This window comes from Galleria mellonella, unplaced genomic scaffold, assembly GCF_026898425.1.
Source record: "Galleria mellonella isolate WM207_F2 unplaced genomic scaffold, CSIRO_AGI_GalMel_v1 utg56, whole genome shotgun sequence".
Classification (NCBI taxonomy): Eukaryota; Metazoa; Arthropoda; class Insecta; order Lepidoptera; family Pyralidae; genus Galleria; species Galleria mellonella.
The window spans coordinates 4,089,529-4,102,887 of NW_026442117.1; the positions used below are offsets into that span (position 1 = coordinate 4,089,529).

The following is a 13,359-nucleotide window of genomic DNA, read 5'->3' on the forward strand; positions in this document are numbered from 1 at the left end:
TAATTCTTTAATATTCATCATTTATTTTCTCTTTTATAATTTTCACTGACCTGTATTCACTTGCAAATGTTCTATACATTTCACTCAATGTTCGTTCATATTTCATAAAGTCATTTGATTAATCTAATTATATAATTGCTGGATATATTTATTCAATATTATTATTTCGATACATATTTTAATGAACAAAGCTCACAGTATATTTGACAGGGTATATGAATTTACGAACGAAATAATGCAAAACAGTCTGACAATAGTCGTATTGTCTATATAGGTAGGTGCCTTCATACAATGATTTATCATACATAATCACTCTTTATCAATGTGTTTATAATACTAATTACACTACAATATTTACATGAGTTATCACAATGCATGTTTAAGGCTCACTTAACAATATTAATTTCACTATTGTGAAATAAACGGTCGATAAATTAAACTGTGTTTCCCAAAAAAACCGACTTCAAATGTAGCAAAACTTGTTATTTTAATTTAAAAAGCAAAGCAATGAACCAACTGTGGCAAATTTTTTAAAGGACTGATCTGTAAGCATATGCTTTTAAATAAAAAAAAAAAGAATTTTCGAAATTGGTATATAAGTGACGGAGTTATGAGGTAACAAACATAAATAATAATACAACCGATTTGAGAATTTATTTCTTTTAGAAGTCGGTCGAAATCATGCAAATATTGACATTAATCTGTGTGATTTTTTTCTTCGTAAAACAACCGAATCCATTAAATTAAGTATGTATGAAAATGTTACTGAATAAACCGTATTCACACCGTTCCGAGTCAGAAGATATCTAACCTCGAAGTGCCCAAGGTCATTGTCGGGTCGAAGACGACCTATGCGTGTTCATATTCATTAAAAAAGGAGTGAAGAGGAGGTGGCAAAATTATTGGATAAATTGGAGGGGACTAGCAAACCCATTGCCAGCAATAGTTTATATTATATATACCATTCTATATATAGTGTATATATATATATATATATATATATATATACCAGGTCGAAACAATCTTGGTTAATCCCTGGTAAATTCTTCATGACGGGCTTACTGACCTGACTTAATACTCATAAGGACAGATGTTCACATAGGTGATAAGGATTAGAACCCAACCAGTATAAACCTTTTTTTCTTTTATCGTTTGGAAAATGCTTTATGCAGACCCATTCACCTTGTAGAAGGTGAATGGGTACTGTGGGAATCCCCCCGTAAGGTGGGGGTGTACCCACCAAAAACCAGACGATATACCCTCAAGATGCCATATGTCGGAGACATGGGTTCGCTTTCGCACTCACCACATCTGTAACGGCAACCAGTATAAACCTGAGCACTTAGTTTCATCCTAAATAGTACCTATGTGAACAGCTTTATAAAAAAAATTATTAGCAACACAATTCTCGTCTCTGAAGAGTTCTGACATAAACCAAGCCAAGAACTGTGTGAATAGTGCTTAATCCAATTACTTTACGTGTAATTTTCAATATTTTATTTTAACAATTGAACATTTTCATTTTAAACGTATCAGAAATAGTACAACAATCTTATTTACACATGGTACTTACAAACTACATAGGTATTAGATATATACAAAACTACGTCGACTTATCTACGCACATAATTATATACATCTCTCTTAAAATTACTGACTCGATTTTAATAAATATTATTATTAAAGCCAAAAATACACTTTAGATTTGTCATTACGAACAGTTATTTTCTTTTTTTTTTTTTTCATTTAATACTGGACTGAGGAATGGTTAACATTGTTGAGTTAAGATATTGCTATGTATAATAGTGATGTAAAATATCTGTCGCGACGAAAAAATATCGAAATACAAATCGTTTATAAATTCTTTGTTTTTCAACAATTATTTTGTATGCAAGCAATTTCCGGCTAACCCTTAAATTGGGTGTGAATTACGAAGTTCTGTATCTTTGAAACGCTATTATATTTTGCATAATGTTACTCTGCTTGAATCAATTGTAGGGTTTAATTAAAGCTTACATATTGAAATTTCATATCACTGGTATTCGAACGAGTTACGTCAGAAATAATATTTTAAACATTTTGTTTCATAAAAAGAAATATTAATCTAGTAATATTGACATAAATTTGTATGGGACTACAGGTACTTTTGATTTAAAAAGAAAATCGTGTATTCAACAAACAAAGATTTAGTCAAATGAAGGATCTCTTTTTGTAATCGATAAAAATTATCTTCATCTAGCTAGATAGTCTTGCACGTAATATTTCAAGTTACCTACCTAAAATTGATAATAATTTAAAATTGTTTTCCACAAAAATAACGACTTCAACTGTGTTAAAACCAGCTATTTTGATTCCAAAATTAAACTAGTGAATCAATTTTTATAAATTTCTGTGGAATCAATCTGTAAGTACCTATACGCTGTCAAATACAAAGGAATTTTCCAAAGCGGTTTATAACTAACGCAGTTATGAGGTAACAGACATAAAAAAAGAACAACTGAATCGAGAACTCTTTGAAGTCGATTGAAAATAATCCCATAGCGATTTTACAAAGATTAACGGCAACATGACATCGCGTAGTGAAAACCCCGTACAAAGAAAAAGATATTTCTGTCTTGGAACCCACAAAATCTGCATAAAAATCATTGGGAGATATTAATTTTTGTAGTTTTAATCTTGGAATCCAAAACAAATTTAATAATACAGAAAATTCATAAGAACAATTATTAAGTACGTTAAGTTTATTGGTCAAACATGCAAAATATTTCTTCTAACATTATCAAATATTCACATTCGTCTTTTAATAACCGCCGATCGAGATCTGTTAAATACATTAAGGAACATCTTTTGTACTGTTATCAGTCAGAAAGTAAAAAGGAACTGATTTTCATTAGATACCCCAATGAATTTAATAGTGCTATGTTTTCATGCACATATTTTTAAACTGTGTCTGTGCTTTGTGTTAGCTAATAAGCGGTAAAATTTTATAGCAATTCCATAAACATTTATAAATAGTTAAAAATTTCGAGATTTATCCAATATTTATTGTCACTTTTGTACTACCACAGTCAAGGGCGTCATCATGGGACGGTATAATATCAACACTTAGATTAATAACATCTAGATAGAGTTTCTCAACATACAATTCGCCAAAAACAGCTCAAATTCATTACTCGTATTCTTATATGAGCGAATTTGTATCATGCACTACACGTAGGTATATACTACTACACTAATACATTTGTCAGTGTGTGATTATAAGAATACCAGAATGTTACAATTATTACTTGCAGCACCAGAAATACATTTCTTTTATTTAAAAAACTAGGTATTTGCTATAACTGAATGACCGTTTATTGAGCTTTTCACATTTGGCACTCCATCTAGAAGTATATGATCTAGTACCAACAACGTGGCGTCTACCATGACAGGTAAAGTTAAAATCTACAATCTATGAAATAGTGCATCAGTCTACGTTGATCGTAATATTAGCGACGCACTAGACTTTATTGCATTCTTATTAACACTGGGGTGATTTTGGAAAGATCATAGACAACTCTAATTCTTCATATGGTAATTGGATTCAACATTGTACGAAATGGGCATAATAGAATCCACGTAATCTGCTATCAAATCTATGCCCTTAATTTTAAATGATATTGCCTTTCATGATGAGACTAACAGCATGATTCTAATGAACTTCCCTTCTTCTGCCATCAGATCGAAACGAAGTCAAATGCAAGGAGCAAATATATAACGTTAAACCGTCTAACGTCAGCCCTATTCAAGGGTCGTCTTTCTTTTTTCTTAATTTTCCTTCTGTGTGTATTGTCTGCGTGACAGTTTCCACTGCTGTTGACAAATCCGCTTCTGGATCTATCGCTGCTGATAAAGCTGCGATGTATGCGCAGGCTATCCGTAAAACAGATAGTTTTGATAGCTTCTGGTTGTGGCTATACGCGGGGACAGATCTTCTTAGAGTATCGAATGCTGCGCTTATTGTGTGAACTCTGGTCCTTTCCCTAGCATTAGCTTCTATCCGCCTTTCCCTTGTCATGTTCTTGTAATTTCTTTGCTCTCTAGGTTTAGGTTTTTCGGGGTAAGATTCTACTACTCCAGGATGAGGGGGCACTCTTGGTGGTCCAGGCCTTGTTTCTGGCACAGGAGGCGGTGGGATTACCGGAGGTGGTTCTACAGGCCTTCTCCTTTGCCTTAACAAACTGGTCTCACTTGTCTTCTTCACCAAGGACAGAGGTTCTCTTTGAGGTTCCTCGATAAAAGACCACGGTCTGAAAGGACTGGCTGGTGATTCGCTTTCGGGGCTTTGCAGATCTTCTCGAGAATTCAAACGAATCCGTTTCTTTGGGGGCTGGTTGCGGGTGGGAGTTCTTTCTCTCTTGAGTCTAGAGTCATTCTCGACTAGTCTTACTCCCGAGTCGTCGGAATGCGCTGGACCTGAACACGAGTCATCGTCTTCTCCGCCCGATACGAATCCAGCATCACGTTCTAAAATTCGATCTGAAACAAGAAAGAAATATATGTTAGTCTGCAAGCTAGATATAGAATAAATAAATACACAAAATAAAAAAAAAACAGTATCTGTAGGTATAGGTACTATTCGAATAATATAATAAGTATAATGATAATGTATGATATTTGAAACTTGAAAAACTACGATCAAATCAGTATCAGTGATCATATTAATGTTATTATATCAACTGCCACATTTAGAAAATGTGTGTTCAATTAAGATCACGACGGAAGCTGGTGCACAACAAAAAGGCAACGGACAAACGTACAAACGGCGCCGACATCGTTATAGACAACATGAGCTGCGTACTAACAGAACGAGTGCTCGTCTAATAAACGTCACAGTAAAGTTGGCTTCTAGAATCTAGTTAGCTTTTTACCTAGGTAAGTAGGTAGCTAATAGAAACTTTTTAAATATTCATTTTTAGAATTATTATAAAATAGAATTTCATCATTTTGTAATTTAAATTTCGAATAGAAAAAAACATTTACTCGATATAATAGAAAGATTTATATATACGCTTTATTGTTTCCTCCAAAAGATTACAATAGTAAACTTATTGTAAATACAAACAACAAGAAATCATCAAAGTAAGAAAACAATGGGCGACCTTATGTTTCGAATGTAATATAAAAGCCTGCATAAATGTCAACGCTCTTATATACGGTAAGCGCGAATTATTGTAAATTATTATAACTATGTGAAAAACCATTGGGTTTTTTCTATAATTAATAATTTCTTCAAATTGTATGGACGGAACAAGCTTAGATCAAGTCACACGGGTCGTGGCGCCGGCGCCTGCGCATATGACGTCAGAGCGATCTACACGAGGCGATTTTTAAATAAATTCTTAAATAAATAAAATCCGAAGATATAAATACTCATTATGTTTAACATAACTCGTTTATTGACAATTAAAAGTCATTTGATCTCTCACTTCTTACTAAATAAATTTTGTGTTTATAGCATGATTGGCTTTTATTTTTTATTTATTAGATATATATATAATAAGGTATAGATAGGTTAATAGTAATATTTATTTATATTCAAATAAAATTAGTAATTCTATTACAAATTCCATCTATAAAATATATTATTAATCTACACATTATTCAACTTTCTGCATAATTAGATTATCTCTTTCAAATGTGTATATAGATCGCAAATTATTATTAAATCTCTTTTTTTATTTTACTGAGATCGTCTCTTTATTTGTGTCTCTGTGTGTGTGTTTTTTTTAAATCACTTACGCGTATAATATTCTTAATAAAGTGTATAGAAAACACATATAATTGCAAACCAGTAGCGTCATATTTGATTAGCAATATTTTTTTTTCATTTCTCAAGATATAATGTCATCGATATAAACATAACATCGTGTATGCCGTGCCCGCGAGCCGTTGGTATGTACGACACCAAACAGGTTTCTGCCCATATGGTGAGGAGCGACGATTATTTATTTAATCATATTATTTTATATACATATTGAGCAGTCCACATACTTGATTTTTACCCAACACACAGATTTGTATCGTTTTTCGCTACATTTTGCCTCAGCTACTACTTTTCCCTCTTATCCCTTCCCTTACCTGTGTACAATTTACAAATACTAAAACTGTTATTCATAATTTCCAAAAAAAAAATCCAATCTGGAAACGCTGTTTATTTCGATTTTCCATCAAACCATTTCCCTTGTGAAAAGTTTTTCAATTTCATCAATTTTCGTTAGCAAATAGATTAAATTTATATTTTATGAATTAATCTGTAGGATATGACCTATAAGTATAACAAACTTCATTCAAATCTGTTCCGCCGTTTAAGAGTGATTGAGTAACAAACATTCATAGCTCCGAGTAACTTTACACACTTTCACATTTACGATATCAGTAATGTATTAACTGACGATTCTTTAAAAACGGAAATAAATGGCCATCCACCGGAATTTGGTCATAAAACTGTTGTGAATGATAAGTATCATATTTTATTTCTTAATAACGTAACGGTGCCCTAAATACCCTAAACGATCACGTGTTAATGCAGCTTTCAATGATGTTGATACATTAGGAAGTATTAACTAACGAACAAGACTTGAACTTGGTTTTCAAATTAGATAACCTTTTTAAGCCATTGAAATTACAACAAAGATCTCAGGTAGAGCTCAGGTAAATAAGCAAATACCGTATCTAGGTTCTAAGATATGGGTTTGAAATCACTGTCGATGGCAAACAGTACGATGGTAGAAAGTGGCCTGGATATGAAGCGAAAAAGTTCCTCAGAACACAGTATATTATAGGGGCGGTGGAACACGCAGAGAGAGGCAAAATCTCTCGTTAAATTTAAAGCCTCAATAACACTTGGAAGCTTGGAATCTTTAGCTTGACTATTGTCATAGCATGTTATTGGGCCGAGTCAAAATTTTAAACTAGTATCTAGGTACTTAAACCATGCGAGATCAAATTTATGACTTATAAAGCAACAGTTATCAGAAATTGTTTACTCTATCGAATTAAGCAGTGTTAGGCTTATTGGATATCGAGTTCGAGCTAATTATGGAACTATCTGTCACTAGAGATATCAGCACTGTGTAATCCAATGAAAGAACATTGACAATTCCAAGATATGTTAAAGAGCAAGAGATGAAGGACGCATTTTGTAATTGTGGAATCACAATAGTGTCTTTGCGAGATTAAATTGATCTAAATGTAGTGATCCCCAATGACTAAACCTAACTAAAGTTCTATCACTATTAAACATAAAAATAAGCCAAACTATACAAGCAGATTTAACTTTAACTCCATAAAGTTTATTTTATAGGTTAGCTCGTATTTACGTGAATCACCTGCGGATAATACATTGTTAAATAATTTAGCACAACCTCAGTTATCTCGCTGGCAATATAATTATGCCTCGCGACATCCGTAAACAAATATTTTGATAAGTAAACACTTTCGAAACATAAGTGTTGCCAACACAACCATCTAATATAGATAATAGTATATTCTTAATGGGTTAGCTACCGGAATTAGTTTATGGCTCATAATCGAGTGGCCGCGGCGCCGCGAAGGCGTTCCTTTTTAACACCATTCATTTTCCGGTCATAAACAAAATTGTCATGCCATTCTGAACTTTATTCTATTCGTATACAGTTCCGAAACAAATATCCTAATAGCACATTAACGCGGTTCTAACACGAACGATCTCAGCAAGCCGCGCGTTTATGAAGCAGGCATCTCACACTACAGGTGTTTTTATATGAACAAAACGGTTGAGTGCAGATTAGACGACTCCGCCTACGTTCGATTGAGGTTTTAATTGCTTTGAACAGCAAAACATTTTTATAATTAAAAAAAAGTTGTGAAAATCATGTGTATAAATTTTAAATTAATGAACGCTTCCAATAAAAAAAAAACAGATCCAATAAAAAAATGATTAATAACTTGCCTATACGATCGAGAACGAGAGCAATATATCACAGTTACAATAAAATAAGGGTTTCTCTTGGGAGAAGTCGAGGCTCGAGGTTGCTCATTACGTCGGCGCGCCGCTTCACAGCGACGTGTTAAAACAAAGAGTTGAACTCAAAGGGCCCGCTCCGTGGGCTCCCATCGTTGAATGAGTGTCGATCTCAGCACCAGATAAAGCACTACGGATCTCCAGATAAAGATCTGGCGCCAAATTTCACAGAAACCGAACACGTCCATAGAGAAACAGAGCGCCTTTGAATTCAATTTACGAACGGTATAATGGAATCGAACTTATTTTAAAAAATAATATTTGAATATATATATTTTTTTTTTCTTTTATTATAACCAAATATATATTTGATTCATGCCAGTGTCCAGTGTCATGGACGTCCTAAATCACTAGTGATGTGCTTTGATTACGGGGGCGAGTAATTACGAAGAATTTCGCTTACGTGACGATACAAAACGAAATGAGAAAATGATGAGCGGTCAGTTATGTGCCAGAAAAAAATAATCAGACTGGTAATGTCGTGTCCGCGGTTACACATTCGCACGGTCACTTAAGCTTAATGTATGAGAAGTCGTGATTTTGTTGCGACTTTCACCGAACAAACATTACCGATGGCGCCGGCGTGGTACGTACACTATTGCTTTGCCACTTCGCTTGTAATCTATTACTTTTCTTTGGCATCGTGTTTTATTAGTAAACATTGGGCATTTGCAATTCAAAATATGACGTTAGGTTAGTAGGGAGGTGCCTAAGGGAGGTGCCTAAGGGAGGTACCTACTTGGACTATGACGAATTGACTTTACATTTCATTAAACAATATTTATGTTTAGTCATCTTATTATATAACTGTATATCTACATAATAAGGTATATTTTATAAAAACAATTAAGAAAGAAAATAAATACAAAGTGGACACTTATGTGTCAGTATTAGCTAATCAAATTTATTTCCTACAGCAGGTATAAATGAAGAAAAAACAAACAAATATTCCTATATTTTAGGTATGATAGTTTAGTTATGATATCAAAATCATATATTAAAATAAATACTATTTTCGTTTCAACTTAAAATTAATCTTCTTTCCTTAATAATTCTGATATAATGTACAGTTTTTTTTTTTTTATTTATATCTAAAAGTCACATAAAAAAATATTCAATAATATATTATTGAAAAAAAAAATTAAATTCGAAACAAAAACGACAAATCTCATCCCGCGAAATTTAAAAAAAAATCTAAACGAATAATCTGAGAAATTTCAATCCCGGTTTTAATATACCCTGGGAAATGATTTTTAAAATAAAGTTAAGTCGAGTCAGTCTGAGAAATCTCAATCCCGGTACAAATAAATCCCGGGATCGCTAGAATCCCATCGCCCGCGATCATTCGATCGGTCGCGCAGGCGGCCCGCCACTGCGGCGACGTGCTGGCGCCATGCTGTCGCCTCTAGTTCCACCTACAAGTTTCTAAGCGAACAGTTTTATAAACATACTCGTTTTAATTAAAAACGATTTATTTCAATATCATTAATTTAACTTACTTGACACTACCACAGAGTTAAAAGCTTCCGTTTTAATATTTGTACTTAGAAACTTGACCCGTGTGAATTGATATTTTCTAATTGGAAACCATTAGAGACATTAAAGGCCAATGGATTTCCATTACATACAGTAAATACATAAGTGCCTACTTATGTTTTTATTTAGAAAAAAATAATCGTTAGATGTCCCGGTAAATTTTTAAACCAGTACTTATTTTAAATTAGAAAACTAAAATTCTAGAAATTTAAATACTACTTAATATTACTGGTTAGTCATAAAAATGTCATATATTTCTATAAAAATGAATATCGTAAAAGGCAATTGGCAATTAAGAAAATAAACCACGTATACAAGAGTGCAACAAAATGAAAATTCGAAGTGCGTACAGTATACAAGTGCCCAGTTACATGGTGGAAGCTCTATAGAAGTCGCTAAAAGAGATACGGAGAACTTAATGAAATTCGAACTAAGGATATGCTCAGAAGGACCAAAATGATCAATATAGCCCAAAGAATCAACAAATTGAAGTAACAATGAGTTTCAAGAATCGACAACCAGTGAGGAAAAAGGTTCTAGATTAACAACCCTGTACCTACAGGCAAATGTAACGTTTGATGACCTTACATTAGACAGTTATTGGAAGCAAATGGCTCTGGATAGTTCCTGGTAACTTATGAAAAAGGCGGTTCAACATTCGATAATTAATGGCTGAAAATGATAAATAATAAAATAGATAGAGACGACAGCCACTTGTGTTATATGCAGGTCGTAAAAGTACACGTAATGTAGTCTACACTGTGTAGATTAAACGTAAGTCCACTAAATTATTCATGATATATTCTGAGGTTGTCTTTCTAGGAATTTTCTAACGATCGAATCGTACTGGCAAACAAATGGGTACAAAATATTTATATTAATAATGCTGTCAATCAATAACGATTTCGAGATGGAAAATACAGAGTAGACTACAAAACAATAGTTTCTGAGCTGATGTTGCATGAAAAATCTAAATTCAGAGATTGACATTAGGCCATTATATTTAAAAAATCACTCATACAGACAGTGGGTACGTTAATCACTGTGGCATTCTATTCCAATGGAATTGTACAGCGGTGATTATTTGTATACTTTTTAATATAATATATATATAAGTGTGTGTGTTTTCGTGCATGTGTGCGTGCGTGCGTACGAGCGTGCGTGCGTGCGTGCGTGCGTGCGTGAATGCGTGCATGCGTGCGTATGTGTGAGTGTTAGTTTTAAGAACATTATCACTAATAAATATTAATGGACCAAAATAGTCCGAAATAAAAATTATTATTATTATATTAATATACATGGACTACGCTTATTAATAACGAGAAACATTATAGTACATAAGTTCATTGATAGACAAATCCCGGCGTGTATATATTTTAGTTTAGTCATAATAAAACTTTTATAATAGCATACATTAGCGCATATATGTTGTGCAAGAATATGGCTTACATAAAGAGAAATTTTGTCTATTGATGATATTTCCAACAGCGCAGGCATTCTATACCTGGAAGAGTAGACGAAATATCTTACCGCTTACTCCATCTAGGATTGAGTAAAATTATAATATATTTTTGTACCAAAAGCTAATAACAAAAAATCATAAAAATCGGTCCCGGCATCGAATGGGCCACCTTTTCCGTTCCCGTGGGTGTCGTAAGAGACAATTAAAAGAACTTATTGATAGAGGAATGGGTAGCAGCGTCCCTCTTAAAATATCACTAAAAGCCCAACTGCATATACCAACTCTAATGCCAAGCGAGGCAACTACTGGCAAAACTCCCTATCTGGTAAAAGCTTAGCAGCAGTGGACAGTCAAGGGCTGATATGATGATGATGACGATGATAATGATAATTAATTACTGACATTAAAAAAATATATTAAAGGTATAATTTGAATGATATAGTATAGTGACACGTGACACCACTAGTTTTGCAGTTGTGCATAGGCTACAATAACCGTTTACTATCAGACGGGCTGTATGCTTGCTTGCCGCTTGCGTGGTATAAAAAAAAAGTATTATATTATCTATGGTATTACCTAAATATGGATCTGTTTACTTATAAAAACTGTATCATCTATTCAAAGCAAATTAACTATTCTATTATATTCATTTATACAATGTTTTATATAATGTATAAAACATGATTTTACTTCTGTAAATGCCACGACAACTATTCCTAATAAAAATACATGTCACATCGCATACACATATATTTTCCCGAAATTATGGGTAAATAGGGGCATAATAATTCGAGTATTTAAAAAGAATGTATTATTACATTATAGTTAACAATTTAGTCGACTTGTAGCGTAGCATTGTTAACAACTGTACAAATACTGTTGAAAGTCTCTGGGAGTCAAAACATACCATTGTCTCGATACGGCAGACTCAACAACCCCACCTGGGCTCAGAATCACGTGCTGAAGAATAATTATTAATCGCATAGTTTTATTATTACTAGCTATATTAAATAATAATTAGGTATATAACCTTAATTTTGGCTTTCTAATAGTACAGATAACTGTTTACTTAAGACACATACAACTTTAACAACACATATGATAATTTACAATGACAATCATATTTCAGTGAAAAGAATGCCTTAAAACATAAATTAAAAAAATATTTCTTTAAGGTCACTACCAACTGGGATCCTAGGGGGCTCGCCGCATGTTCACGCTAAATAATTACGGAGATACGAGTATATTGATCAAATTATAGATATTGGCCAGCCTTTTGATCACCATAGGCTTCTATCAACCGGCGTGATATCTCTTTAAAAAGGCTCCTGGCCTCGGATCCCCATGAGCATATATATATATATATATATATATATATATATATATATATATATATATATATATATATATATATATATATATATATATATATATATATCCATTAATATTAATTTTATTTTTTGTACTCACGAACGAACCAGGCCATTGGTGTACAGTGACACCAATGGCCTGGTTCTCAATCTATAATGGCCAGTTCTGCTTGCCTCTACCAACTTTCCCCCCTGAAGGTAAGAGTGGATTTTTTTTTTCACCTGTCCCTACCATTTACCCTGTATTGTATAGCCAAGAAACGAACATCTAGAGACAAAACCCAGAACACTCGGACCCGAGCTAATTTAGAAAAGTTAGTTACTGGGAATCGAACCCGAAACTTTATCACGCAATACAATATGTATATATCATATATCTAACCTAATATTATTATATAAAGAGGAAGAATTTAATTATTTATTTGTAATCGATAAACTTAAAAATACATAACCAATTTTCTAAATTTATTCCCCTATAGAAAGCTACATTATCAGTAAGTAAAATGGACTGTATTTTATTAAAAAAAAAAACGAACAGACGCGGCGGGTCGCTAGTTCCACTACGATTGTAAACGTGAAAGGCTGTCTTCACAAAGAGCATCATATTTGGACTCATATTACTTTAGTATACTTAAACTGAATTTGAATGTACGTGGTAAACAAATGGACAATATACTGAATTTATACATACGATACTTACATTATTCAAATGGATAATATCATTGGTTGTAGCTAATAATAAAATGAAAACAAACGTTCTATATTATAGATAAAAGTGTAGACGGAAATATAATCAAAAGTAGAAAGGAATAAAGCAAATAAAAATAACATACGTAAATGACAAATAGAATCCTTAAAAAAACATAAAACTAGACATAGACAAATACCATATAAGAATTACAATATAAATAGATTTTGCTACGTAAGTAAGATTTTGCTTCGTAAAA

The 13,359-nt window shown here is 32.9% G+C and overlaps 1 protein-coding gene across 1 annotated transcript in view; it reads right to left on the bottom strand.

The window, feature by feature from the left end:
* The window catches only part of LOC113516107 (transcription factor ATOH8), a 34,425-nt gene continuing 21,066 nt past the window's right edge, over positions 1–13,359 (bottom strand). The window contains exon 2 of the mRNA XM_026900476.3: positions 1–4,518. Within this exon, the coding sequence (XP_026756277.1) occupies positions 3,785–4,518 (734 nt within the window). The 3' untranslated portion in view covers positions 1–3,784. The remainder of the gene's footprint in view (positions 4,519–13,359) is intronic.